Source organism: Melanostigma gelatinosum (genome assembly GCF_949748355.1).
Source record: "Melanostigma gelatinosum genome assembly, chromosome: 12".
In the NCBI taxonomy this organism is placed as follows: Eukaryota; Metazoa; Chordata; class Actinopteri; order Perciformes; family Zoarcidae; genus Melanostigma; species Melanostigma gelatinosum.
In genome coordinates this window covers 12,876,879-12,903,338 of record NC_136645.1, presented here as the reverse complement: position 1 = coordinate 12,903,338, position 26,460 = coordinate 12,876,879, and the positions used below count along the sequence as shown (strand labels likewise).

Genomic DNA, 26,460 nt, shown 5'->3' with positions numbered 1-26,460 from the left:
TCACACTCTCACGACCGAAACATATCACAAAATCACACATATCAACACTTTTTCCTTACTCTTGGATTTTTCTGGTGTAATTGCGTAGACAGGGCACAGGGGAGTACGACGTCGTCGTTATTTTCCACAACGAGGTGCCAGACAAAACCCTTGGAGATGGATTACAGAGGTGGACGAGGGAGTTGCAGTGGGAGTGGCTACTGACGAGGGATGGAGCCCGGCTGACTCGGCTGTGTTTTTACATAAATCACGACTGGGGTAGAAACCCCTTAAGACACAGCCGGTGCATTGTCTCCTCTCTCTGGAGACTGAGTAGTTAATTAGAAGCAGTGAGATAAGCGTCTAGGACTGGAGAGTGTGTCGGCCTATGTATGTGTATGTGTGTGTGTGAGAGAGAGTGCCCGAGAGAGGGTACCAAAGCAGAGAAAATTGTGTGTAATTGATGACTGTGCCTAAATTGGGAGACAGATATATAAACGGTATATACTGTAGTCATTGTAGATCGCACATATGAACTGAGCCTGGGTACCGAAGTTAAATCATTTTTGGAGTACTTAACGAAATGTGTCCTTGACAAGTAAGTATTGAAAAGTGTCCAGCATTAAAAATTGGCAAAAAAACTATTATTTACTGCTTTAATGGTGATGCAAAGTTTGCTGCTTTGTAAAATTCCACTTGGATTCAATCCGACTCTCCCCCTATGCTCAACCCCTCTGCGCTGTGGTGTTTGCGATATATTCCTATGAGACGTACCGTCAAGCCTTTGCTGCAGTCTGTTGGTTTTGATTGCATCTCAATGGGCTTCTTTTTGGATCCAGTTCCTTTTTAATCTTGCAAAGCGCATGGTAAGCTAATTGTGTACCACAGCACAAAGGCTCTGTAGAGCTCTGAAAACTATTATGCCGGCCTCCGCTGTGGATAAAACTACAGATGAATACCATATAGTGAGATTCTCAGTTGCAGTCGTGGATCACAAGTGGAAAATGGAGTAAACTCTACTATGAACGAACTTGATGTTAAGTACAGTGCTCCCTCTGAGTCTTAAAACCATCCGACTGTTTAACCAACAATGACACTAGTTTTTACAATCAGCAGCGCTGACCGCAACCTGCAAACCCTTGAGTCTTACAAATAAAAAGGCTGCAGTTAGAGCTTGGCAGTGCATCCTGCTAGAACGAGCCATGAACATCACGCTCGGCTCATTAATGTTGCCCGAGCTGAGACTTTGTTACAATATATCAGGCTCAGAAACTGCATGACGATGTTTCTTCTTGCATTTCTTTGCAACAAGGCTCTTGAGAAGAACATTTTCTAAAAAAATGTTGTCCACAAAATGTAGCTCATCACTTTTTTGACAAGCATTTAAGCGTCTCCACACCAGAGGTGCCAGCAATGCCAGAGCACTCTGTGCATTGAGGAACAGTCACAAACAGCTCCACACCCACTGCCTCAGCTCATCTCACCCCCTCCTCTCTCTCTCCCTGGCATATCTTCTTGTGTAATTAACAAGGCTTAGAACAGCCTCACAAATACTGCCCATGCTCACAAAAAAAACACCACATATTCACAACCCTGCGCTGCATGCTGTCAGTTTCCTTGCATACACACTTTCCATCCATGTAACATGGATTAGGACACAGTGTTTCCTTATGCCAGAACTGCTTTATTAACCGGAAGCACAGTGACTGTGTGTGTGCGTGTGTGTGTGTGTGTGTGTGTGTGTGTGTGTGTGTGTGTGTGTGTGTGTGTGTGTGTGTGTGTGTGTGTGTGTGTGTTCGTTCAAAAGACTGGCACATGCCCACATTTTCTGGCACACACACACACAAACTGCAGCATATTGTACATCAGTGCTCGGCCGGGTAGTGGGGAGGTGACATCAATCAGACTAAAAGCAGGGAAGCTGCCTTTGTGTGTGTGTGCGCACACACACACACACACACACACACACACACACTTAATCATGTATACAAAAAAGGACCTCTTTGTGTAATCCTTGCAGCGGTATAGAATTATGAGGAAGAGAAAGGGAAGGAGCACGAGAGAGAGAATTATCATTCCTTTCTTTACTAAATTATCGCTTCTCCAATTAATAGCATTTTCATTAGAGAGAACAGAAATAACAGCATTTTGGCAGAAAAGGGTGGAATCGCTCCCTCTCACACACACACAGACTTAGTTATCAGCTCATAATAGATGCAAAATGTCAACATTTAAACCAAGACTTACTCCCGGCTACTAATTCAGTCGTGACTTTCTTGTAGGCTAAATGGCTGTTTGTCCTTAATCACCGCTGAAACAGACGGAGCGACTCGGACGACGGGGAGTATAGAGATGCCACATTATGCAGCTCTAGCCCAGTCTAAATGACCCAACACTCCTAACCATATCACAACTTCATCTCCCAACATGCTTCACCAATTACCGCCACAGAAGGTCAAAAAGGTGATGGAATACACAGACAACTCATAAATCTTAGACAGTGATGACAGCAGAGAAAAGGGCACCCACACACCAGCAATCACACCGACTTCAGTTGCCTCACCCAAAATGACACATTCATCATCAAAAAATAACAATGAAAAAAAAAAAAAACAGGCGGGGGGGGGGGGGGCTTCAAGCAATTACCTTTTGACTGTTTTCTCATACAACCCTGAAGTGTCAAGGTTGTTCATCTCTGATTCTGCAGTGTGCAAAATGTGAGAAAACAAAAATAGCACTTCATTTCACATCTGACAGCCATTATGTCATGTTGCTGATTGGCCTATCTTCGTCATCACAGAGAGCACTTCCTCTGTCCTCATGAAGGACAGAAAATGTGAGAGGATCTTTTTTTTGGGGTCTGGGTCTAAAGGTCATGTTTTCTCCTCATCATTAAAGCCCAGCATGCATTTTATATCACCGCTGCAGTGTGACAAGTCATTATCATTACCACGTCTCAGTCTCCTCCCCTGTCTTTTTTTACACATCCTTCTCATTTTTCTCCGGAGATTTCCCTCTTTTCACTCGTTCTCTCTACCTAACGCCGGCCCCTCTTCATCTCTCTTCACCCCACTCCGCTCTGTCAGTATCTCCATCCAGCTATTTTTGGGTGTTCATCTCAACCACCTGCAAACCCTCCAATTAGTTCACATCTGTGTCTGAGCCGCACCATCTCAAGCACACATTCACTGATACAATACAAATGTGCAGCGCATTCACAGCCGTACACAGCACTACACATGTGCACAACCGACTGCACAGTTATTTTCTTAGCCCTGGTGTCCAAATTCTTCTCCCTCTGTTGAAGTTAATTTTTTTTAAAGGCACCTTCATAACACACACACACACTAAGAATAAGTTGATCTAAGGATCTAAAAATGTAACTGGCTTTCTGCAGCTGTTATTCTAATCAATCACGTTTTTTTCCAGATGCACTTTAATTCGGAAAATTACGCGACAATGTGGAATGTCTTAATAAGACTTGACAGGTCTTTTTTTGGTGTTGTTGCTCACGTTGGCCTCACCGCTTCTGCTGTGGATGAGCCAGATGAAGATGGCGACTGTTTTTAAAGATTCCTTTGAGCTATACTTATTGAAAGTGCACCGGTAGTAACCACGGTGCTTGTGTGTTTGTGTCTCTCCAGGGCTGCGTAGTAGTTACTCTTGCAGTGTCTGCAGTGTGGTCCTCAACTCCATCGAGCAGTACCATGCACACCTCCAGGGCTCCAAGCACCAGAACAAGTGAGTATGACAACTAATGACTCGACTGACTAGCCATCCATTCGCCCAAAACGCTAAGAAAGAGAGACTTTCTGGAACAGACGATCTGACGATCGCGTCCACTTCATGCAGCGATTGGCGAGGTATGCGGAGGTGTGAAAGTAGGCGGGTTTGAACTTCACTCTTAAGGTCTTTCATTTTTCTACATTTGTACGATTGCCCCGAAGCCATGGAGACACGCAAAGACACAAGCACTCTCAGTGAGACATAAGCGAGGCCGTGCAGTGCATCCAGGAAGAGGCTATGATGACGGGCTTTTATCGCCTGCGAGTGCGGCCGTTTGAAACGCATGAACACTTTGGAAGTGAACACACAATCCTTTTCATGTCCGATAGAGGTGATGGATATGATGTCGCGCTACGGTCATTGTCTGTCATATTATGTTACTTAATTAAGTGTTCGTTATGTTTCAGTTCCAGCCTCGCAAATATGGAGATTGTCTGCTTTTCTTTCTTTATATCACATCAAACTATCTATCTGTGGGTTTAGGACTGACAGAACAAGACATTTAAAGACATCAGCTTCACTGTTTTCCTTACATTTTACAGACCAAACAAATATTCGATGAATCTAGAAAATAATCAGCAGATTAATTGTTAGTTGCAGCTGCAATGGTTAAAAAAAACCCGCCATGCAATCAATTGCAAAACCAGGTTGAGGAAGAATAAGTTCCGTACAAACTGTGGAGGGCTAAAGACACGAGGCATGGTTGGCATAGTTTGTGATTTCGATCATTGGATGTTGTGTGTAGGGCTACATTTCAGACATTCATTTATAATGCACATACAAGCATGTGGAGCAGACTCAGGCAGCGTGATGGGAACAGTGTTATTTATTATAAAGAAAGTCAGTCGCACCATGAGATTGGGTCATTTTTTATTTCGGATTTTTGAAAAAAGTATTCACAGCCAATGTCAATATGTGTGGAATATGTATGGAACGGTTACATGTCATGCATTTACCATGAGATGGCTGTGGGCATGGTTATAGGTGCTGTTGTGTCGTGTGTGCATGTAAGTGTCTCTTTAACCGTTAGCAAGTGGTGGGTGTGGTGAGAACAACAACAGCAGTAACAAGGATGAGAAAGGCAGCGATGAAAGGTTGAAAAGAAAGTAAATAGTATATATGTTTTCTTTTAGCAAAGGGTACATTCCAAATGCTAGAAATCCAGTAGTCACAAGAAAGAGCATGAGCATGCATTATTGAGATGGTAATCATCATGTATTCTCTGTTAGCTATAGATTATACAGTGTGTGCTAAATATGGAAACTAGTTATAATTACCATGTGTTTTCTTCTGTCTGTTTTAGTTTTGGTATATGCATTACCCCAAACAATAATTATGCATCAATATAAATTATTATGAGTTATTCTCAGACAGATAACGCTGTTTGTTGTGTGTAGAGGGAGCATGTATTGTGGCGACGCTGTCCTGGGTGCTGAAACACAGCGGAGGAGATTTATAGACAGACAGACAGACAGACAGACAGACAGACAGACAGACAGACAGACAGACAGACAGACAGACAGACAGACAGACAGACAGACAGACAGACAGACAGACAGACAGACAGACAGACAGACAGACAGACAGACAGACAGACAGACAGACAGACAGACAGACAGGGCTGATAATTCAATATGATCGTTGATCATCTTTAAATGGAATCGTATCGTAATGAAATCACATATCGAGATACACAATTACATCATGTCAATTGATAATAACCACAGAAAATGTGATCAAACTTAGCTAGATTTGACTGATCTTAGTCTGATTACTCGGTATTTGTATGTAAAGAATGCACAATGTATACAATGACATAGAATATTAAATTAACTAACTAAACAGTAGTGCAGACAGAGTTTTTTTATCCAACAACAAACAACCGTGTAACAGAGTTATAGTCGTGTGAATGATCTGGCCAGAGGTGCTTCATGATAAAGTCTTATTGCAGTGGGAATGTTCTCCTGTATCCGTCCTTGTGACAGCGGAGCTGGATCAGTCTGTTGGATAAAGTGCTCCGCTGTCCCTGCAGGAGGTGGTGGAGAGGGTGGTCCGGGTTATCCAATATGGATGATAGTTTCTTCAGTGTCCTCCTCTCCAACACCTCTTCCAGACTATCCAGTTTGCAGCCAATGATGGAGCCGGCCTTCTTAACCAGTTTGTTAAGTCGGTTGGTGTCTCCGGCTGCTGCTCCCCCAGCAGACTACGGCAGTACAGTGCACTGACCACAACAGACTGGTAGAACATCTCCGTCAGGATGCCGCTCATTTTGCACAAAAGTACTCAGTATTTCTTATTTGTAAAGTATTTAATTCACACAAGAGTATAGAAAAATAGACTTTACCATGTGGTTATTTCATACAGACAATTTATTGAATTTGCAGAAAACATTTTTATATCATGATAAATATTTTTCGAGATATAAAATGACCAATATCGAGAGAGAAGATGTTTGCCGTTTTCGTTTCATTAAAAAGGAAAATCCTTGAAGTCTGATTTTTTTTGCCCTCATCTCTTATTCGTCAATAATAACTGAAGTACAATAACAGTAAATCATGACCGCAAGTTTGAGGAAAGTTAGACAGCTTGTGTTGTCGTCATCGCCCCTCCCACACTGCCGTTTTATTGAACGTGCTTATTCCGGGACTCAAGCCTGATGGATACAACGGGATGCTCCGCATGTAAAGAATTCATATTTACAGAAGGCACGTCTCATCAACTAACCCATACCACGAAGCAGGGTACCGAATGCCTAATGCGGCTCTTCACTCACTCTAAGTCAGCCTGGATAAGGGTGTCAGCTCAACTCCTAAAAAGCCTGATTGTCAGGATGTATAATATCTCTGCACAGAGGCTGTAAATCACGGGAAAGTGCCTCATAACTCTCTCCTTCCGTCAGTTATACTGTCGTAAAGCAGAAAAGAGGGCGAGGAGAGCGTAAGACTGATGGATACAAAGGAGAAGTATGCAGCAGAGACAGAAAGACACATCGTGTTCGAGACAGAGGCGAAGCAAATGAAAAAAAAGCAGAGAGCTGGAAAGTGCAGGAGAACGTTAAACTAAACTTGTGGCTGAGACATAATCTCCTAAAATTGAACTGAAAAGTGGAGCCAGACAGATACGGAGCAGATTTAGTGTGTAAATTGAGGTGAACCCAACCCAGTGTTGTTGACTGCTGCAGAGCTTTGCTGCTTAGGATGGAGAAGACGGATTGACAGGACATCGGCGGACAGAGGGCAGCGAGAGACGGACAGACAGAGAGGTACCAGGGAGATTTACAGGGTAGATGATGATAGGTCATCGGTATGAAGGGTACCTCATCCACCTTATCAAGGCGTATGGGAAGTATTCTGAAGTGGAGGAAGTTTGGTGGAGAAATGTGCAGAGCTTCAGTCTTATTTCAGAAGGAGAGGATGTAATTCTGACATCTTCAAGTAAAACAAGTTCAGGTACGTTAAGGAAGCAGTCTCATGATGTCTTTGTGGTTATTATCAAATGGTTTACTGAAAGAAGAGGAGAGCAGGATTTCAAAACACTGCACGGCAAGTTTGGAAAGACCTTAACAGCCCCAGCTCAGTGTCCACCACAAGAAGTGGAAACAGACAACTCCCTGCATATTGATTTCCATCCAATCGCATATCAATTTGTGATATCTGTTCTGTCTGGGACATCAAACATTTATGTGGGTCACGATGCGAGTGTAATTTCAAGAGCAATTTTGTCGGAAGCAATGTTTAGAGGTTGCCTCTCTATTTCCAATGTATGGATTGTGCTAAATTCTCTTGAGCAGCGTCTGCAGTATTGCTGACTTACAGTGTGCATAGAGTGTGAAGAAGGTCCATGAGAGATCCCTCAAAGCACGGGCGATTCTACAGCGCAACAGTCCTCGCAGACTTATTTTGCGAACGCACGCTGAATTCAGTTGACGCCGCGAGGGTGAACACACTGGCACTGGAAATAAGTCTTGCCAGCTCTGTCGGACCGCCGGATCAATCCTCTGGGGAAAAACAGAACAAGACCAAAGGTTCCACCTCATCGACCTCACTTCCTCTGCCTTCACCCAGTCGCTCAGATGAAACACAATACGGGTAATGTGTGTTAGAAACCGCTGCGGGCTCAGTCTCTCTTACTCACATACCCTCACCCTCTCTACATCAATGTGCATTACATTTGAGCCTTTGCAACACTATAGTATGTGGGCATGATATGACAGCAAATAAAGCCCCTTTGAGTGTAAATACTCTCATGCATGCACACGCACAAACACTCTGGCTGCAGCATAAATGACTACCTCTAAGGCAGGGGTGTCAAACTCATCTCCACTCTGGGCCACATCAGCATCACGGTCACCCTCAAAGGGCCGGTTGTAAATGTAAGACTGTATCACTAACTTCTCCCAAACATATTGTTAAATAACTGTCTCTGCATTTGATTATTGTTTATTCAAGTGTAAACATATTGTACATGCAGTTATATAAATGAAAAATTATATTTAAACACATTTCTGTTATTATAACATAAATCATTTTAATTGAGGGTTAAGAAACCCACATGACTCTATCAAAGATCAAACTGTTAAAGAAAATAACAAAGACAAATATCAAACACAAGTTATTACATTAACTTTGTTCAAAGCTGTTTGTGTCACCTCTCTGCATCACTAATGTTCCTCCCTGTCGTCGTCCTGTGCATGGCAGCTACATCCAAGAGCTGCTCACTGAGAGTCAGGTCTGATGAACATGGATAGATGATGTATCCGTGTTGTCTGCTTTCATCAACAGATAATGAAGAAGACGAGTACCTGCTCGTCTCTTAGCTGCTGTGTTGTTAGATTGCTGCTAGTTCATGAACTCGGTCTGCGATGGTGTTTCTTCACAAACTGACATTTGTAAAAGTCTGTATCTGGTCGGAGCTCTGCTCACATCCTTCAGCATGCACTGGGCTGTAGCTGTGTAAATATATTCTGCTGTGATTGCAGTCTGCCTTTTAATTCTTGGACAGTTTGATGTTTTTCTTGGAGGCTAAATTTAGCTCCGTGTTTGGTGTCAAAATGCCGATGTGAATTGTATCCTTCATCACCGACACGCCTCATAACACAGAAGACAGACCCGTTTTTCTCCTTGAAGCACAAACATGTATTCGCTTTCCCATCTTTCATTACATTTTCTTCCCTCTGCATCAATTTTTCTCTTCGTGGACATTTTGGGATTATTTGTCGATCTTTTTCAATTGTTGGAAAACCTCTTTTCGGGCTGTTGCCTCTCCTGTCCACCTGTTGTGATAGTTTTAATGTCGGTACACAGACAACATGCTATCTCATAATTTCATTACTTTTATTTTCAAGTCTAACTTTTAATTATTTTTCCAAAAAAAACCTTTAAAAAAAAATCTTTTTTTATTTATTAACATTGGGGTGAAACGTTCCCACGAAACAGGGAAAAAGAGAAATACAATATTCGTGTGGAGCCTAACCCTGTGCAGACCTCCTTCGTCCTCTGGTATTAGGAATGTGTCATTGTAAAATAACAGATTTCTCTCTTCTTTAAACAGCTGGATGCATCGATCTGCCAGCTCTTCTTATCTGTATGGTGCATCTGCTTCATACACAGTCGGCTGCAGGTCATTGGAAACGCTCTAGACTCCACACAGTCGCTACAGACTGGCTGTTGTACTTGAACCTGTACCGGATGATGACAGGAGAGCCTTCACTCGCTAAACTTGGCGGAACATTTTCACAGTTTACAGTGTGTTGCAATGTAGCCAATGCACTTAGCTGGCATGCGGACAGGGACACGTGGGAGGCAGGCAGAATTAGATGAATATTAAATCCCCATGTTGGATCCTGACTCAAGTTCTTCGAGTAAAAACAAATTGCTCGTTTGAAAAAAGTGACGATTAAAGAATAAACATAAGGCCGTCAGAGAGGAGTTGAATTATTTTCCAGCCCTACAGCGGTCTAAAAATCTGATGTTCTGATGGTGGCAGGCTGATCCCAACGGTGCCTGTATGCATAAGTGTGTGTGTGTGTGTGTGTGTGTGTGTGGGGGTGTGTGTGTGTGTGTACACACTATATATCTGCCACAACATCAATGCCAATATCTGCTCATCGGTATGCTGATTCATCAGTCAGGTTTCATTATATAGATCCTTCTTTGAGTGACTCAACATTGTTTCTGTCAATAATATCCAGCCGTCTGAGCCGGTGTTGTCGGAGAGCTCATTGAATATCCTCAAGGCTATGGTGGCTTTCATGCAATGATTGCAGGCCTGAAAAGTTTTGGATCAAGTATACATGCATTCAAGTACATTTCTAAAAACAGAACAAAACAAGAACGAGGAGCTAATTAGCTCCTCGGAGTCCACAAGAGAAAACAAAGGAACGAGTAACGCACAGTTCACTTGATGGGAACTGTCAGCAGGGTTGCATCTCTGACCAATGACACTGCGCGGCTTTAACTCCCCGAATAATATTATTCATGCTCACATCGCTCACCAGGATTGTGAGGCCTTTGCTCTCTGGATGCTTTTTCATTGTACAATTTCCGACCTCTGGTCTGCCTTCATGTGTATAGCGTGTACGAGTGTGAGTGTGTTCCTGTGATGTTGACGCGGGCCCCAAGGGTATGATGGTGAGGTCGGGGACAATCCATTTAGCCTACTCACCCTGGTAATTACTCAGCATCAGTATCACAGAGTACACATACACACATGCACATTTAAGAGGGAGAGGGTGGCCACGAGTGTGAGAGATTACAGTGCTGAGTGTAAAGTAACTGTGAATGCAAATGGTTGAGCTATCGACCTGGCTTGCTGCTGTATGCGTGTGTGTGTGTGTTTGCATGGCGTCTGTCCTCTCCATGGTGAAAGGTTAATTCAGGACTGCCGCAGGTCAGCTCTCCTCTCACACACCTCCTCTGTCACACCTGAACACACACACACACACGCTCACGCCCTTGGATCTCCTCATCTGGCCCAAAGGCACTTGAACACAGTTTTTGTTTACACAGACACACTGCCCTGAGCATCACTGTCTGTGATATTAATAAGGTGAGGGGGGGGGGGGGGCAGGGTCATGCCTGAATCATGACTCACAGCTCAGCTCCCTTAGCAACCGCCACTGCCGAACTTCATTTACCTGGTGTGCGCATACACACACACACACACACACACACACAGCGTGCCAAAGTGACCTTCACATCCTCTCAAACACTTCCATTGGACACAGAGGCACAGAGGCTCTTTGCTCTCTCTCTCCCTCTCTCACACATCCTTGTATATCTCACCTCCCACAAGTGTGGCCCCGGGACAGATTATTGGATTAATTTATTAAAACTCAGACCATAACCCTTATTTTACGCCCATCTCCTGTCTCGCCTCCTGCTTCCCTGCATTGCACTGTCCTGTCCTGTCCCCTTTCCTGCCCTCCTCCTATGATTTCTCCCCTTGCACCTCCTTGCTCAGGCGCTGACTGCATCCAAATTGTTAATTTAACAAACCACACAAGAGTGTGGATGAAGATTTATGTGCTAAGTGCTGTCTGTGAAAGGTATCGGTGTGCATGCAAAATACAAGAAAGTACTGGTTATGCATATAGATGACGTTCACTATACAATCACAATCCTCACATGATTCTTTGGGCCATGTTGTACCCATAAAAACAATAATATCAGGAGACATTTTAGGTTGTTGAATTACTTCGTGATAAACGTATAGAGCTGAATCTAAAGGCAACAGATTTCTTCTTCCGCTATCATGAAGGCTGCCTGCTAAGTTCTACAAAGTTCTGAAACAATAAGTCATTAATTGATGAGTCAACGGACAGTCTATGAATCTACTTCGTCATTTGTCAAGCAAGAATGCCTCACATTTGTTGGATTAAGCTCGTGAAAATGTTTCTGACTGTTTTATATCGTTGTAAATTTAATATCTTCGACTGTTCGACCTTGGGCTCGAGGAAATGGTGGTCCAAAGATAAATCTGCGGAGTTCCGAGAGGATTTAAAAGATTAAATAGATGTTTATTTGTTGTGTATTTTTTGTACTTTCGACAACTTTTTCTTCTTTCTTGTACCTCTATGAAAACAAAATCCTAAACTTCACAAGGAAAAAGTCTGTTTTGAGGGCCGAAACAAGAACTCAATCAGTCTGTCACTTAATAGACAGAAAATTTACTTTTCTTTTCTTTTTTGAAAATGCCAATCATCCTCTGATGCAGCTCATCTGCCGACACTAAAGCCATCACCGCCCATGAAACGTTGCAAGTCGTAAATTTAGGAGTTCACAAGCCCAAATGGATGGAAATCTCTAGACTAAACAATTCATAAATAAATAACAGTCAGCTGCGGCCTTACTCCTGTGTGAAAGTACAGGAACACATAACGCACCCGACAACAATATCATGTATAATATACGCATTTGGAGTATGTAGAATAAGATGATAATTCAGATACAAGGCTGGACTGACTCCGTACGTGAATGGACTTGCCCGGTTCCCCCTCTCTTTGACCCCTCTCCTCATGTTGTCCTTCACTCGCTCCTCGCTGCTACCTGTCCCCTCCCAGAGAACAATACAGGCTACCAGAGTCACGCCATCCCAAACCCTCACAGAGTCCAAAGTGCTCGATGAGTCCCGACAGAGCGGACAGGGTGTAGAGGCCACTGTTTTAACAGCCATTACCGGGATAGCTGCTGACAGCTATGCCTGCGCATCCCTCCCTCTCTCTCGCCTTCTCAGCGTTGGAAGCGAGTGTGCGGGGCAACGCTCCAAATAGGACACAGTGAAGGAGTGAAGGAGGACTGTGATTAAAACGGCAGAATTTGTTGGGCTATTTGGGAGATGGGTTTTCATTTCAGGACCGCAGCGACGGCCACATAAGGAGACAAACATCTTATTGTAAAACGTAAAACCAGACAGCGCTAAGCTCATGCTGAAGAGAAAACATTCAAAACTGCATCTTGAAACAAAGACAACAAGGTTCTCAGTCTAACAAAAGGAACAATTACACAAAAGGGTTAGGCCGAGATGAAAGAGGTACCATCTTACATGCTCATTATTGTTGGAATTTCTGTTGTAACGTTCAGGCAATTGAATAAATGAGACCAACTTGATATTGTCGTTTCAGTTGTACTTTGCAGATCAGCTTTACGGCCTTTAAATCCTGTCCTATGAGGAAGTCCCAATAAAGAATACATACTCAATAGGTGGGTGTTGCTTGGCAATCCATCTTTTCTCTGCGTTTTAATTAAATGTGGCATCTTTGCCTCTGGAGTTGCTTTGTTCCATAGCGATAAAGCGACAGAATGCAGCCACAGCGCCTGTCATCATGAAAAACAATCCGCTGCTGAAGATAAAGGCCAAATCCACAGTAATTATTGCACCTTAAACACAAGGGTTTATGTTTATATCTTTCTCCTTTGTTTTAATTTGGGGAGCAGCCAGTTAGAAGGCATAATAGACGGCTGTAATTATGAGAAGATTGTGAAACAGGATTATTGGTTAATGCCTCACATACATTACAGTGGAGCAGTCATTCCCGGTGAAAGGAAATTCGTTTCAGTGCAGCAGAGGAAATAAAGCAAAGCAGGGTTGCAGTGCTACATCTCTGGGGGATTTCCTGCTATATCAGAAATGACATGAGACAATGTCCTCATTGCTAATGTATCAAGATAAATGTGCAGAGATTTACAGGTAAAGGAGATTACTTCCCAAGGAGAAAACATGGCAGAAACATTATTTCTTTCCCCCATGGGCATGATGTTCCCTCTGGTTAAAGAGCCCCGTCTTGTTGGATCTGCTTGCGTCAGAGGCAAAACAAGACTAACAAATTATTTCCTGTGTTTTGTTTTCAGCCTGAAGCAACACCAGCAGTAAGCCACGGAGACAGGCCACACCGGAAAGAAGATAAGATGATTGTTGGAATAAACAACTTCAGAAAAAAAGGACTTGTGTCCGAAACCGAAGAGTACGAGAAAGTATTGCAGAGTACCTTCAGTGTGTGTGTGTGTCTATCTTTGATCTAAAAAATATATCTCTGAGATTTATTCAGCACCTAAGTGTTAAGTACGAGTTCTCAACAGCCGTCCAAAAGCGGCTGCATATTGCCATATAACTCCAGTGTGAACCACAATCCGAAAACTGAACTGATGTCAGTGTGTTGCCCAGAGTGGTAATAATCATGATAATGATCGTCAAAGAGCAGCAGTAACTTTGTTACTAGCCGTCGTCCATGTGCTCTGGCAGCGATGCACATCTTGTGTTTCTACATGGTTTTCATGTACAGTGATAGTGGCACATGAATGGATCACTTTCAGACCACCTGAGACTTACTCAGGCCCAGAATATCCAAGGACAAGAAAACTCCCAACGACCTCAGCCATTGCATGAATTTCCAACTTTAAAAAAGTATTTTCGGTTTGTATCTTGCGTCATCTATAAACGCAGTGGATTGGCATCCCTTCTTTTTTCCCCAGCTGGTGGATGTGTCCTTTTGAAACCCATCTTTTCATGTATTCCATATACGATCAAAGCCTTGAGCTGTGGCGTGGATACAGTTACAGTACAGAAGGCAGCGGCGAAAAAGAAAAGCAGCACAAAGACTTTCAAACTCCTTCTCTGAGGTGAGGGTCTGCGCAACTTTGTGAATCATCTACCGTTGAAAACATTCCCACAGCACTGAATACTGATGTCAGACGCAGTCAGGAGGTGACTGAAATGATCTTCTCTGTTGAGTTGGGCGATGTGTAGATCATATTTTTTTTTATTCTATGGCCAGAGAAGAAAAAAAGAAAAGAAAAAAAATCACTCCCAAACCATGTAGCAGCCAATGTGCAATACAACTGGGATGTAATTCAATGCATGCAAAATGTAAAACGTTGCATTCACTTGCCTTTTTAAAAACCTGTTGCTTGCGCGTTTTTGGCAATAGCGCTGCTTTCTAGTGATAGTATACGTCTGCATTACTGCACATGCTTGCACCTGAGCAAAAAAGGTCACCTTTTCACCATCGAAAATTGAGAACCTTTTGATACCTAGCAATTAGACCAGCCACTACTGTTACGACACCCCTCATTTTGTGTGTCTACAGTGAGATCCAACACCGGTGTGTAGCATCATAAAATGAGCAAACAGATGACACGCTCCACTTTCCTGTGCTGGCACTGAGCAGCATTCCTCTATAAGCTGAGGAGAGGACTGGAAAACACAGCAGTCAATGCTAAGCCGTCAGCGGTTTTGTTTTTCTTCTCTGTAAACACATTAAAATGTTATTTTTTTAATTTTGTGCTTTGTTCATTTCATGGTGAGGGGAGTTAAATATGAGTGACCTGATTAAAAAAAGTGTTTTTCTTCTGCAGACGTATGTATGAGTAATGGTTTATGCAATCACACGGTAATATTAACAACCATGCAATGAGGGTTTAAAGTGCAATAGTTTAATGAAGCAAGCAAATAAATACAAGTTTGTGTAAATAAGCAGCAGCTGCAGGTGAAGTTTGTGTTTTAAGAGTTTTGTATTCATAGTGTTCACCTGCACTGAGTTACTGGACGATAAGGGAAATGGGTTTCTTATGGATGTTATTGAAAAACATATGAAATATGCTGGCACTTAAATAAGAATGAACTGTCTTTTGGTGGGTCATGTCATGTTTCTGAATTGATAACCATCAGTAAAAAAATGAACTCATCATGAGCCGAAGAATCAGTGATGACGGACCAAAATCCAGCGTGTGGAGTTACAGTGAGTGATCACAGAGGGATCTAGAGAAAAGGAGGACGACCACATTCACCACAAAGATCGTCCCTCGGAGAAACATCTGATATGTGACTGTTTTGCCAGTGGATTCGTAAAAAACAGCAGAAAATGAGGATGCAGGACTACAGACTGTTGGATTTTAACATGCGTTTAAAATAACCAACCCCTCTGTTGTTGCTAATGCCGTATGAAAAACAAAACAAGAAGTCTTTTAGCTTGTTTGATGACTTCACGCTGACTCCTTTTCTCTCCAGCACTAGTGTATTCACAATAGACAGCGTCTGTGTGTGTGTGTTCTGATAACAGTCGGTGCAGAAGATGACTGTGCCATAAGTCTCATATTTCACCTGATGTTCCATTATATATATATGACGGAGATGTATCTCCGAGTAGGGATTTTGTGATATGATGCTTGTGTCTTTGTATGTGAAGCTGTCAACTGCACTGGCAGTGGGAGACTCGTGAGCTGTGTACCATGAGCACATTTGTAAACATACCTGATAATGACTACAATGAAGATGACAACGATATCTATTTTCTCTTGCAAAATCCAGAGCTGTGTTTTTCTTTTTCTGTGTTCGCACCACTGTGTAGGCACTCCAAGCCACCTTCACAAAGCTACAGCATGGATTCAAACATCCTATAGCAGGAGATGTTCTTCTTCCTGTCATAACGCTGGAGTGTCTTAAACACATACATAACATTAGACTTTCATCTTGGTGACAACTCATTAATTCATACAGAAAAGCAGGAAGCACATGAAAAGCGTTCGAATGTATGATCCGAACTGCGTGTGCGGATTTGACTTGTTGAATTTAAAAAAAAGCAGCGGAAAATGGTGGAAGAGTAAAGAAGAAAAGCAGAAAACATGCCATTTGTTCTGATCACGCAATTAGCTGGAAAGCCTACACAAAGTTTCCATAGTAACACATGCTATTTCTGCTAGGTGAAGAAAGAGAGGCGGACAGTTTGAGGTACGCTAAGAGCATGTTGGAATGAATGAGCATAATAAACCACCAACTTTCAACATGAGTGCACTTACACCGAGTGGCAAGATATATCCACAATGGAGCACAATGTTAATCGTTTTAATTTTAATGTCCTTGAATGAAAACCAAACTTGTTTAAACAGAGCAGCTCAGTAAATGCATGAAAAAAAAACAATTGCACGGCAGAGAGAGAGAGGAAATCAGTACCAACAGGAGATGCTGTGCACTCTTAATGGCCCACTGTAGTCAACAGGAGATGAGATAAATAAAACATTAAAAGCTGGTATGATGTCTTTTCCACTGCGCCATCCAACCTCTGTGTATCATAAGTCAGTGGGTGTGAGAATACTAGGCCAGCACTCCACTTAGCCCACAGTAGGTTATGTTATCTGAGCCCATCCATATTCATGACCCTATCACTGTAACCACATGTTCTGCTGGGATGTGCCTCTGCAAAGGTAATCTCTCTACTGTACAGTTCACAGCTTGGCCTCTTGAACTCCATTTGAAAACATTGGCGTGGCTCTGCCTCACTGTGGAGCTTATACTGAATTAGCAGTGGTTTGATTGTGTAACCGTTTCACACAACGTGAAGGAGTATCAGTGAGTCACAGTAATGGTACCCAGAGAACCAACGTATTGGATGTTACAATTTCCTCTATGTGACCCTGTACAGATGCATCATTTGTTGAAAATGTCAAGATGGAGATACGTCTTCGCTTGACATTTGAAAAGAACACAAGGGCCACGGGGTTCACACAAAGCAGAAAAGACAGCGGACTGATGATCTCATTACAGCACTGTCTCTTTATTAAGGGGAAGCAACAGTAAACGCTGATTCCATTCAATTATACTTTCATTTAATGGAGTAATAACAATGACTGCCAGATATAAACGTTGCCCTGATGATGTCGGTGTAGAGAGACTGATATTAATTCACAAAAATCGCTTTCAATAATCATAGGCACTGGGACAACTAGCACAGGAAAGTTTTTTCGTTTCGTCCCATTGTTACCAGATACATTTAACCTGCACATTTAAAACTCCCTTCCACAAATCTAAGACAACAAGACTTATTAGTTTCAGCGTCTTCGCCCGTCACATGTTGTGTCTGCAGGCCCCTAACTGGCAGTTGCCATCAGCAGCGGTGATGTGACCCCAGTGGCGACACATTTCCACTCTGGTGCTCTGCTCTATGCAGCAGGCTGCTGATTGTCAGAGCCCGTCAGAGCCTCCCTGTCAAAAACCATTGTCGCCATCACAATATTCAGCCCCACAGCCCCGGCTGGCATTTCAGACAGAGGATCACAGGCTGGCGGGTGACACAAGCAGCCAGACGCATATGCAGCATATACAGCACCGAACGCATCTGCATTCACACCAAAGTACTTTGCTGGTGTGCTAATTGTTTAAGGCAGAGATGGGCTGTTAGAGCAGCAATCTAACATCTCTGCTGAAGTCCCTGACCTGTTTGGGTTGATTCATTCATGAAGGACTTCAGGCTGACCTTAGACCTGGCTGGCACACTTTAACTATCCTTTCAAATGTCAAGGCAGCTGAACCCGGTGAGAAGTGAGACCGGGAGAATAAAATGTTCCGTTCTGGATCACTGTTGTCGCAGATGGGACACAATTAAACTGAATATCTGATATTAATAATGGGTAAAGCGTGAGCTTGTTTTTTGATCCAAAACCTCTCATAGTTTAGAAATAAATGGGTTAAAAATTTGTCACGAAACTTTTTTGTATTAGTCACTTTAAATTCTGATAATACATTTCTGAAACTTAAGTTGGTTATTTCCGACATTAAAAAAATACTTTAACTGCAAAAAAAAAAAACGGAAATGAATTAACTTTTGCGCAAACATTTTTGCTGAAAAATCGTTGTGGCCAGTGCCCATAGTCGGCTGATAATATGAAGCCGAATTGTTTTAATTGACTTAACAAGCGCATCATCTAAATGCCCTAAAAAAATAAGTAGTTTGTGGGATGCACCGTTAAAATTGGTTTACGGTTCGCCAATAATAAGAAGTCCCACCCTTTACGGCGGACCACCATTGGATCTTATTTCGGAACAAATATGTACGTTAGTTGATGGTGAGAGACACATCATTTTATGATACTGTTTAAATTGTACCATAATACTGTAAACATGATGTGTGTCAAGAAGATAATTTCACACGTCAAGACAAGAAAATCTGCGTGTGTTACATTTCTCGCTGAAGCTACGATGCTCGTGTGTTTCGTTCTGGGCCATAACTCGCATTGACAAATTGACAAAGCTAAATCCCAGCGGCAGATTTGTTTTCCCTTGTAAGGAAAACGAGATTAAAGACTCCGCAGTGGACCGAAAGGTTGGAGTGACTCATAGAACAGTTTTACAGTCCAGCCGTGTACAAGGTCGACTGAAATATTAAAGCTCGGTAAAATATCAATACTACGGTAATGTCAAATACTGTGTTTACATGAAAGTCCCTGTTGTAAATGTATGTCCTTTCTGCTTTTGTGGCCACGGCCACAACCGTTCCATCATAATGAAATGATATCATGAGTAACCCTGACAGAGTACTCCAGTATGTTTAACCTTGTTTGAAGCTGAAGACAACAAGGCTGTTGCTCCAGTCAAGCAGAGACATTGTTTTGGCTTCTGCTATAATCCAAATCTGTCTCTTGCGGTTTTTGAAATGAGAATGCTTTGCCAATCGCCAAACACTCCTCCAGTAAAAAGCTTTTTGCTGTTCCTTCTCCATGGCTGGACAGAGAAGCTTTAATTAAAACTCTGATCTGACTGTTTCACCCCTTGACTGCAACAATGCACATTTAGAGGAGTGTGTGTGCGTGTGTGTGTGTGTGTGTGTGTGCGCACCAGGATTCCAAGCAGATGTCTGTGAACGTGTGTGCAAATACAGATGTTTTTGCGCATTTATGTACATGTAAATGTGTATGTCCGTGTGTACATTTGTGTTTGTGTTGAGATTTTTGTTTTGAGATTGATGTTGATTAGTGTTTGGGAAACTAGCTCTTCCAATGTGCATGTCGTGCACCCTAAAAAAAAAAAACTCATTACAAGCTGCACACTCCATCTAAAATCTATTTCACCATCTTTCATGATAAATCAATCTTGTTCGTTCAACGAAAAAGTCATTCAATTTCAATAAAACGTGCAATCTTCCTAGACAAGTTAACATTTGTTACAAAGTACAAATTTACTGTCGACCGAAAACCAATTTACCTAGTTGTTCCTTTGCTTGATGATGTAGTTGCCAGATTGTGTCTTAGATTAAACAAAAAGAGTGTGAGTGTCGAAAGGGATGTCCCACAACACCTACACTCTTCCAAACTAGGCTTGCATAAACTGGGCCAGTGAGGCAGGATTTGGCCTCATACCGTATGTATCTGGGCCTCGACTCCAGAGGGGGACAGGCAGCGTAATAAGTCGGTCTGTCAGCTGACGGCTACATCTTTTTAAGGGTTTCTGTAATTCATTTATATTTTCTCCACTGAGAATAAGGCTTAATTAAAGGGAACTCTGTTCGGGGACGTTTTCGTTTCGACTGACTGGCGCTTGTTTGGTCACCGCTCTTCGGCTGCATTTAGTTTAGTATGGGGGAAATGAATATGTCTCGTCAATTCATACATTTAAACAAATAAGATGTGCATCAGCAGACTGCAGCTTTGTAAACATGCTCCGTTTTAGACTGAAGGCAAATGTTTTTCCAAAGACATAATGTTTGAGACAAATTTGTTCTGATCTTTCTGGAGCTGTCTCACCACCATTAATCTTTTATCCAAAAGCAGCTGCTCCATTTTCCTAATTTAATCAACAACACTCTCGAGTCAAAATTTAGTATGTTTACGGACATCTTCAAATACACTTAATTGTGTCAGTTTCAGTGTCAACACACTGAAAATAAAAATAAAAAACCTGAATGAGATTATTCCGTCAAATTGGGACACATATTCAACTTTAAAACATCCTTCAGAAACATATGGGTGATGTCAAACATACCACGTCCATGTTTAAATATACGCGGTGCATAGAATACACATGCTACATCTGGTTAATGTACCGAATGAAGATTATATCAACGCACACCTGTCTTGGTTTGATGACTTTGCAAACAACAACAAAATCCACCGTTTTAATCAAGAGTTTCAGCAAAGCAGAAAATGACATTATCATCATGAACACAGCCAAATCAAAAGGTGTGCACAGTAACAGAACAACGCACCAGGTTTTTTAATAAGTCAGCAACATGAGAGAAAATGGTCCGGCAGAGAAAGAGAAGGCCTCGTTGTATTGGAATAATGTGTAAAACACTTCTGACCAACCAATACAGTGCCATCAGCAACTAGGACAGTCACACATCTTCTATTCTTGGGGGGGGGGGGGGGGGGGGGATTTTGTACACCAGCACATTACATTTGAAGTTTTAGGTAAAGTGCTTGTGCTGATGTCCATGTGTTGTAGACTTAATCATTCACTACAAAGGCTGCACAACCAAAATTGTGATTACTTTTTTTTTGTTTATTCTACTCATCTGAAGTGAACATAATCTCCCTTAAATTCAACAGACTATGAGTACATCACACAACAAAAATGTGCCAGTGTGTCCACTACTGTTACTGAGCAGCAACAATGAAACTGTTCTCTGGAGCATATTATTAAGTCATTACATTGGCTCAGTGTGAAGCACTTTGCTATATGATTCATGTGTTTAAGGCCTTAAAAGTAGCATGAAATGAATAATTAAACTCTGAAACGGATGAACCCTATGTATCTAAAGAGATATAACCCCTCTGCTCTTTAAAGCAGAATATTAATGAGTCTTGGCCTCAATCAGCCACTGTTGTAAAAGTGAACCGGATGAGACGGAGTATAATGTAGAAGCCATTACAACACCAACATGCACTTAGCCTTCATTAGAGGAAAAAGTGGGAAATGAGTGCATGGCTAGCAGACTCTTTTGTGCTGGAGATGGGCCTGAGAGTTAACGGCTGAGCTCCCCGTGAGGAGCGATATATAATCTTTTAGGTCACAAACCAGAGGGCGGCTGTCATCACAATCACTGCGGGATAAAAAACAAATTAAAAAGCTGCAAGCGTTTGAATACACTGCTAATGGTAATGCATCTCAGATCCCAAGGGTGGAAATGTTATGCCCAAATCTGCAGCTGATTTGACGTCGAAGGAAGTTGACAATTCATGTGAATCACAAGCGTCAAACCAAAACAAGGATGCTGATTTGGTTTCTCGTGTTAATCCAAATTAAAATGAAACTATTGAGCACGATCGCCTTGAAAAGTTTGGAAAAGATTGTCGAGTTTCAAAACAGTGACAACTGCTTTGATTGAAAACCTGCAGTATGGTAAACATCTTATTCACGCTCCCGTCATCAGAAAGTACACACACACACACACACACCCACCATGACAGGTGCCATCTTTCTGAGTCAAAAGAATCTCAGAGACTAAATGTGAACGCGTCAGCTTACAGGCATCGCGGCTACCTCACTGTTCAAAGCGGTAACAAGGTCCCCCGACCTTAAACAACAGCTGCAGCAACATTGAAGTTGAACTGAATCTCACGTGTGACTCATTTTAAATAATCTTAACAATAATCTTGTTCGACAATCAATTAATTAAGGTGTTTTTCATGCACTGATCAATTTTGTGATTTTTGCTTATTATTATTATCTTCTTTCAGACTAGTGGAAAGAAAACAGCCAACATACAGATTTAGGTTCTTATTTTACCACATCGTCTATTTGCATCTGTAGAGTTCTCCTAAATTCACCAAAAGGTAGCATTAGACAAAGGCTCATGTGCATATTTAAACAGAACATTTCAGAAAACTAGAGGCTAATTGTCTTTATCTAAGTTTCAAGATTAAAGTAAAACATTTTAATCCTATTCACCTGTAGTGTCTTGCAAAATATCTTTAAAGCCCGTTTTCTCAAAATGAGGTTTTTCTCAGACTCATACTGAAAACTCCACTTCACTTACATACACCGAACTCTCTCGTTTCACTCCTGACAGAGAGGGTTGTACATATATGAGTCAGAGCCTGATTACAGAACATTTCGTTCCTTTTTAATGGCATGTTACAGTATTTTCTGATGTGTGATAAGAAGGGATACCCGAAGCCCCTCTGTAAAAACATTTGACTTACATGTCAACAAAATTAAACAACAATGTTGAACCTGACTTTATCCTACGTCTGATCTGGAAATGTATGTGAATTAGCACATTTGCCTACTTTACATATCTAAACATAACATTTCAGAAAACTTGCTATAAAGTAATCAGCTGGGGAAGTATCCCAGTGATGTCTATTAATTATCGTATTGTTTGCCTTGTACCCCAGTAGTGTCTCGCTCTCAAATTCTGCAAATTCTTACCATCATGTGTACCACAACAATAGTAAAACAGCTCATCGGTGACAGCATGTTTGTGTGATTACATCTTCTTTCCCCGAAAACAAACTGATACTTGCAAGCATCTTCTGCCAATCAGGCCTTTCATTTAAAGACAACCGTTTGCCAACAAGCAGTAAGCAGATGCAGTCATCTGAAAAGTAAATGAGAGGCTCGTTACTCTGGCTCTGCAAATGCATCTCCATCTGAAAATTTGCATTAGAGAAGCACTGCGTCCTACATCGTTCTCAGTAACAGCTTGCTTAAAAATGCTGAGCACGGAATTGAGGGAAATTGCATCATTATATGGGACAGGTGACGGAGCGGCAGCAGAGGACCCGTTACTGATTGGACCGTTTACCCCGTGGGTACAAATAGCAGCACAGAGCGAGCATGAGAAGGGAAAGGAGAGTATGTTCTAGAATTACAGTTCTGGACACACACAGGTTTTCTATTAGATGACAGATGACACGCTTCACATGCTGCACATTGCAGATATCACTCAGCACAGCCCTTACCTCCTCCTCCCTCGCTTCTCCCTCCTCTACCTCACCCCTCCATCTGGCTACTGCCTCATTCGCTACCTAATTTTACCCCCTGCCATCCACCGTCCCATATACATTCATACGTTGTCTATTTCTCTATCAGCGTGTCTTCCTTTCCTGCACTGAAGCTCTAGCCAGGTATGTTAATTAGGTTAAATCAGATAGTCGCCTGCGGGGAAGCGGCGCAACTTTCACAAAGTTCCCAGTTAATTGTACCTCAATTTAATCAGCAGTTGCCTGTCTTCCTTTATTTTGTGTGTGTCTGTGTGAGTATATGTACGTAGGGACATGGGGTGTGTGAGTCTGTGTGTTTGTGTCTATGCCTTTGGACACGTTTTTTCTCCCTGAGCCGCATTACCAGCAGTGTGGCTGAAATCATCGACAATCATATTTGCCGCTCTCCCTCTTCGTCTGCCGCGAGCATAAACGTGGGACAGACTTAGCAGCAGGTTTCCTTCCCAGTAATCTCACGGCTGTGCTCAACTCTCCTGACGAAGAAGGCAGCTTAAGTGTTGACAAAGACCACTCTGAAGGGATGTGTAAGTGCTGTCAAGAAGAGTTGACCTCTCAGAGCTGCCTCGGTAACAAGTCGACACATTCAAGGTAGAGGAGAGTCAGGCTATAAACGCACAAAGCATATATTCAACGTTAAAGTGTAATCAAACAGATAAAATGTATGAATAAATATAACGAAATGTTCTAATCAATTGTGTAACAAATGTTTAACTGCATAGAAGTGATTTAAACAAATGTAATGAATGTTTCTGTGTGTTCTGTGTGAGACTGGAGCGGAAAGAGATGTATTAGGCAAGAATGACATTGCTGTAATCAAGACCAGATGTTGGGTGTAGTCAAGAGAAGAATCTAGAAACTGATGTAATAGTTGAGTCATACAGGCAATGTTCGGCTTAACGCCCTTTCCAGAGGGAGGGGGGATGAGTCATGAACCAAACAGGTGGGGGCTGATCACAGCCCATATGAGGAATATAAGGACATGCTTGCAAAGAGCAAGCTGGGATTTCATCGCGGATGCCGTACCAAGCGCATCCGAGGAAGATACTACAGCCTGCAGCTGATGTATTGAGGACTTCGTCTCTGTTCACGGAAAAGAGACCTCTGTTCGTGGACATTGAGATTAAAAGACGAAGTTTCTAAACTCTCCCCACCGCTCACCTCTAAACATCTGGAAAACGGAGAAAGCCGCAGCTGCCTGAGAAAGACTTTGTACTGAGTTTTGAGAACAGCTGAACGGGCTCCGTTGCGGAGCGGGAGGATCGAGGGTCAGGCCTGACCTTCGCTCCTAACAACTCCAAAAGAACCTTTTTCATCGCACCATTGGGGATCCAGCTCCAACCGAGCCGTCTCGGCGACTAAAACTAATGAGTATAATCAAAGAAGATAATTAAATTGACTAATCATGTGTAGTGACATTTTATGTGAGCTGTAGCTGTAACCCTTGCAAAACTAACTAATATAACCTGCAATAAATATCTAATCTGCATTTAAAGTGAAATTCTCAAGTGCATTAATTTGCTGAGGTAGTAAAGAGTTCCTCGTGACAGTAAAAAGTTAAAGCTATTGTATGTCTAACAACTGAGTTCTGAAAGGTTATCCTAGAGACCGAATCCACTTAACAACCCCTTACGGTTTTAGCAAGAATTAATCCTAGCCGTTAAAACCTAACCTGGCATTTACCAAGAGCACGGATCCATAAGAGGGAAGCTGCCATAACCGACGCGACTGGTGTGAGCGTCCGGGGCCAGGACTGGTCTCTCGGCCGAGTGCGCTCTGACCGGAGGAAGCAGGGTAGACGTCGGGAGTAACGGCAGTTAGCGGAGCCAGGCGAGTTCCCTCGCCAGAACACCAGCTCGAGAATCTTTTAATAGAGAGCTGAGTCAGTAATTAGCCCCGTATCGGGCCAGAAGTACCCAGGATCTAACACGTGGCGCCCAACGTGGGGCTCGACGGAAAAGGAGTACGTTGAGTCCAAAAGAAGAACCCCGGCAGCCAAGAGAGGCTGTCGTTCGTGTACGAAAAGACCTGAGGTGAGGCGTTGGGGTAGAAAGCAAAGCTGCCCAAGCCTCGAAGAAGTCCGATTGCGAAGACATCCACGAATCGAAGCTGTGTGTGGTATTTACAGGCCAACACAGGAGAATCCGCAGGCGACGGGGAGCATCGACCAGACTCGCCCGACCTGTAGAGGGACCAGAGCCTGATCCCATCCCTTCCTCAACGCGCGACGAGAGGCTTTGGGAGGAAGGCGACTCGAGACAACAAAGACAAAGACAAAGTCCAAGATGGAAGCATCGCCCGGCGGATCCGAAAGCGGCGGAGGCGACCCAGCGGGACGAGCCAACGACCCTGATGGAGGAATCGCCACCGGACAGCAGAGAGGACCCGATGACGACGGAGGCAGCCCGCAGACGGCGACGACTCAGCGGGACGTGCCAGCGCCATCGCCCCAGAACGAGCCAGTGACATCGCCCCTGGACCAGCAGACGGACAACGCTGGACCACAAGGAGCGACATCGGTAGTACAGACACCGACACCGTATCCGGGGGCACAACGCAGAAGCGAAGTCCAACATCAGATCATCCTGAATGGCAAAGGATGGGACACCTGGGACAAATCCATTCAACAACACCTAATCCTGCTGCATGAAGAAGCAGATAAGGCGAAGGTGGGAGAAAAAGTAAAAGCAGTTTGCGAAGATAAGGGGGGTTATCTTGCTCCCCTTGCCCTTGAGTCAGGACTGGTGGCGGCAGTAGTACTGTGTGGAGGACCCCCGAAAAACAAACTGCAGGTGACAGAATGGCTACTTTGGTGGCTGGAAGTAATGAAGGTCATTAAAGGAAGAATAACCACCGTAATCAGCCCGTCAAAAGACTACGACCCAGTCGTGAAGATGCTGGCCGCAGAAATAGAAGCGGGGGCAGTGACTATACAGAAGAAGGTAAAAGCCACCCCCCGCTACAACGAAAGTACAAAAGCGCGAGA

At 42.9% G+C, this 26,460-nt stretch overlaps 1 protein-coding gene across 1 annotated transcript in view; it reads left to right on the top strand.

Annotated features, from left to right (window-relative positions):
* LOC306785380 (zinc finger matrin-type protein 4) overlaps positions 1 to 16,034 on the top strand; it is a 43,163-nt gene extending 27,129 nt beyond the window's left edge. The window contains exons 6-7 of the mRNA XM_079279738.1: positions 3,624 to 3,720; positions 13,614 to 16,034. Of these exons, the coding sequence (XP_079135864.1) occupies positions 3,624 to 3,720; positions 13,614 to 13,635 (119 nt within the window). The 3' untranslated portion in view covers positions 13,636 to 16,034. The remainder of the gene's footprint in view (positions 1 to 3,623; positions 3,721 to 13,613) is intronic.
* Positions 16,035 to 26,460: the final 10,426 nt, after the last annotated feature.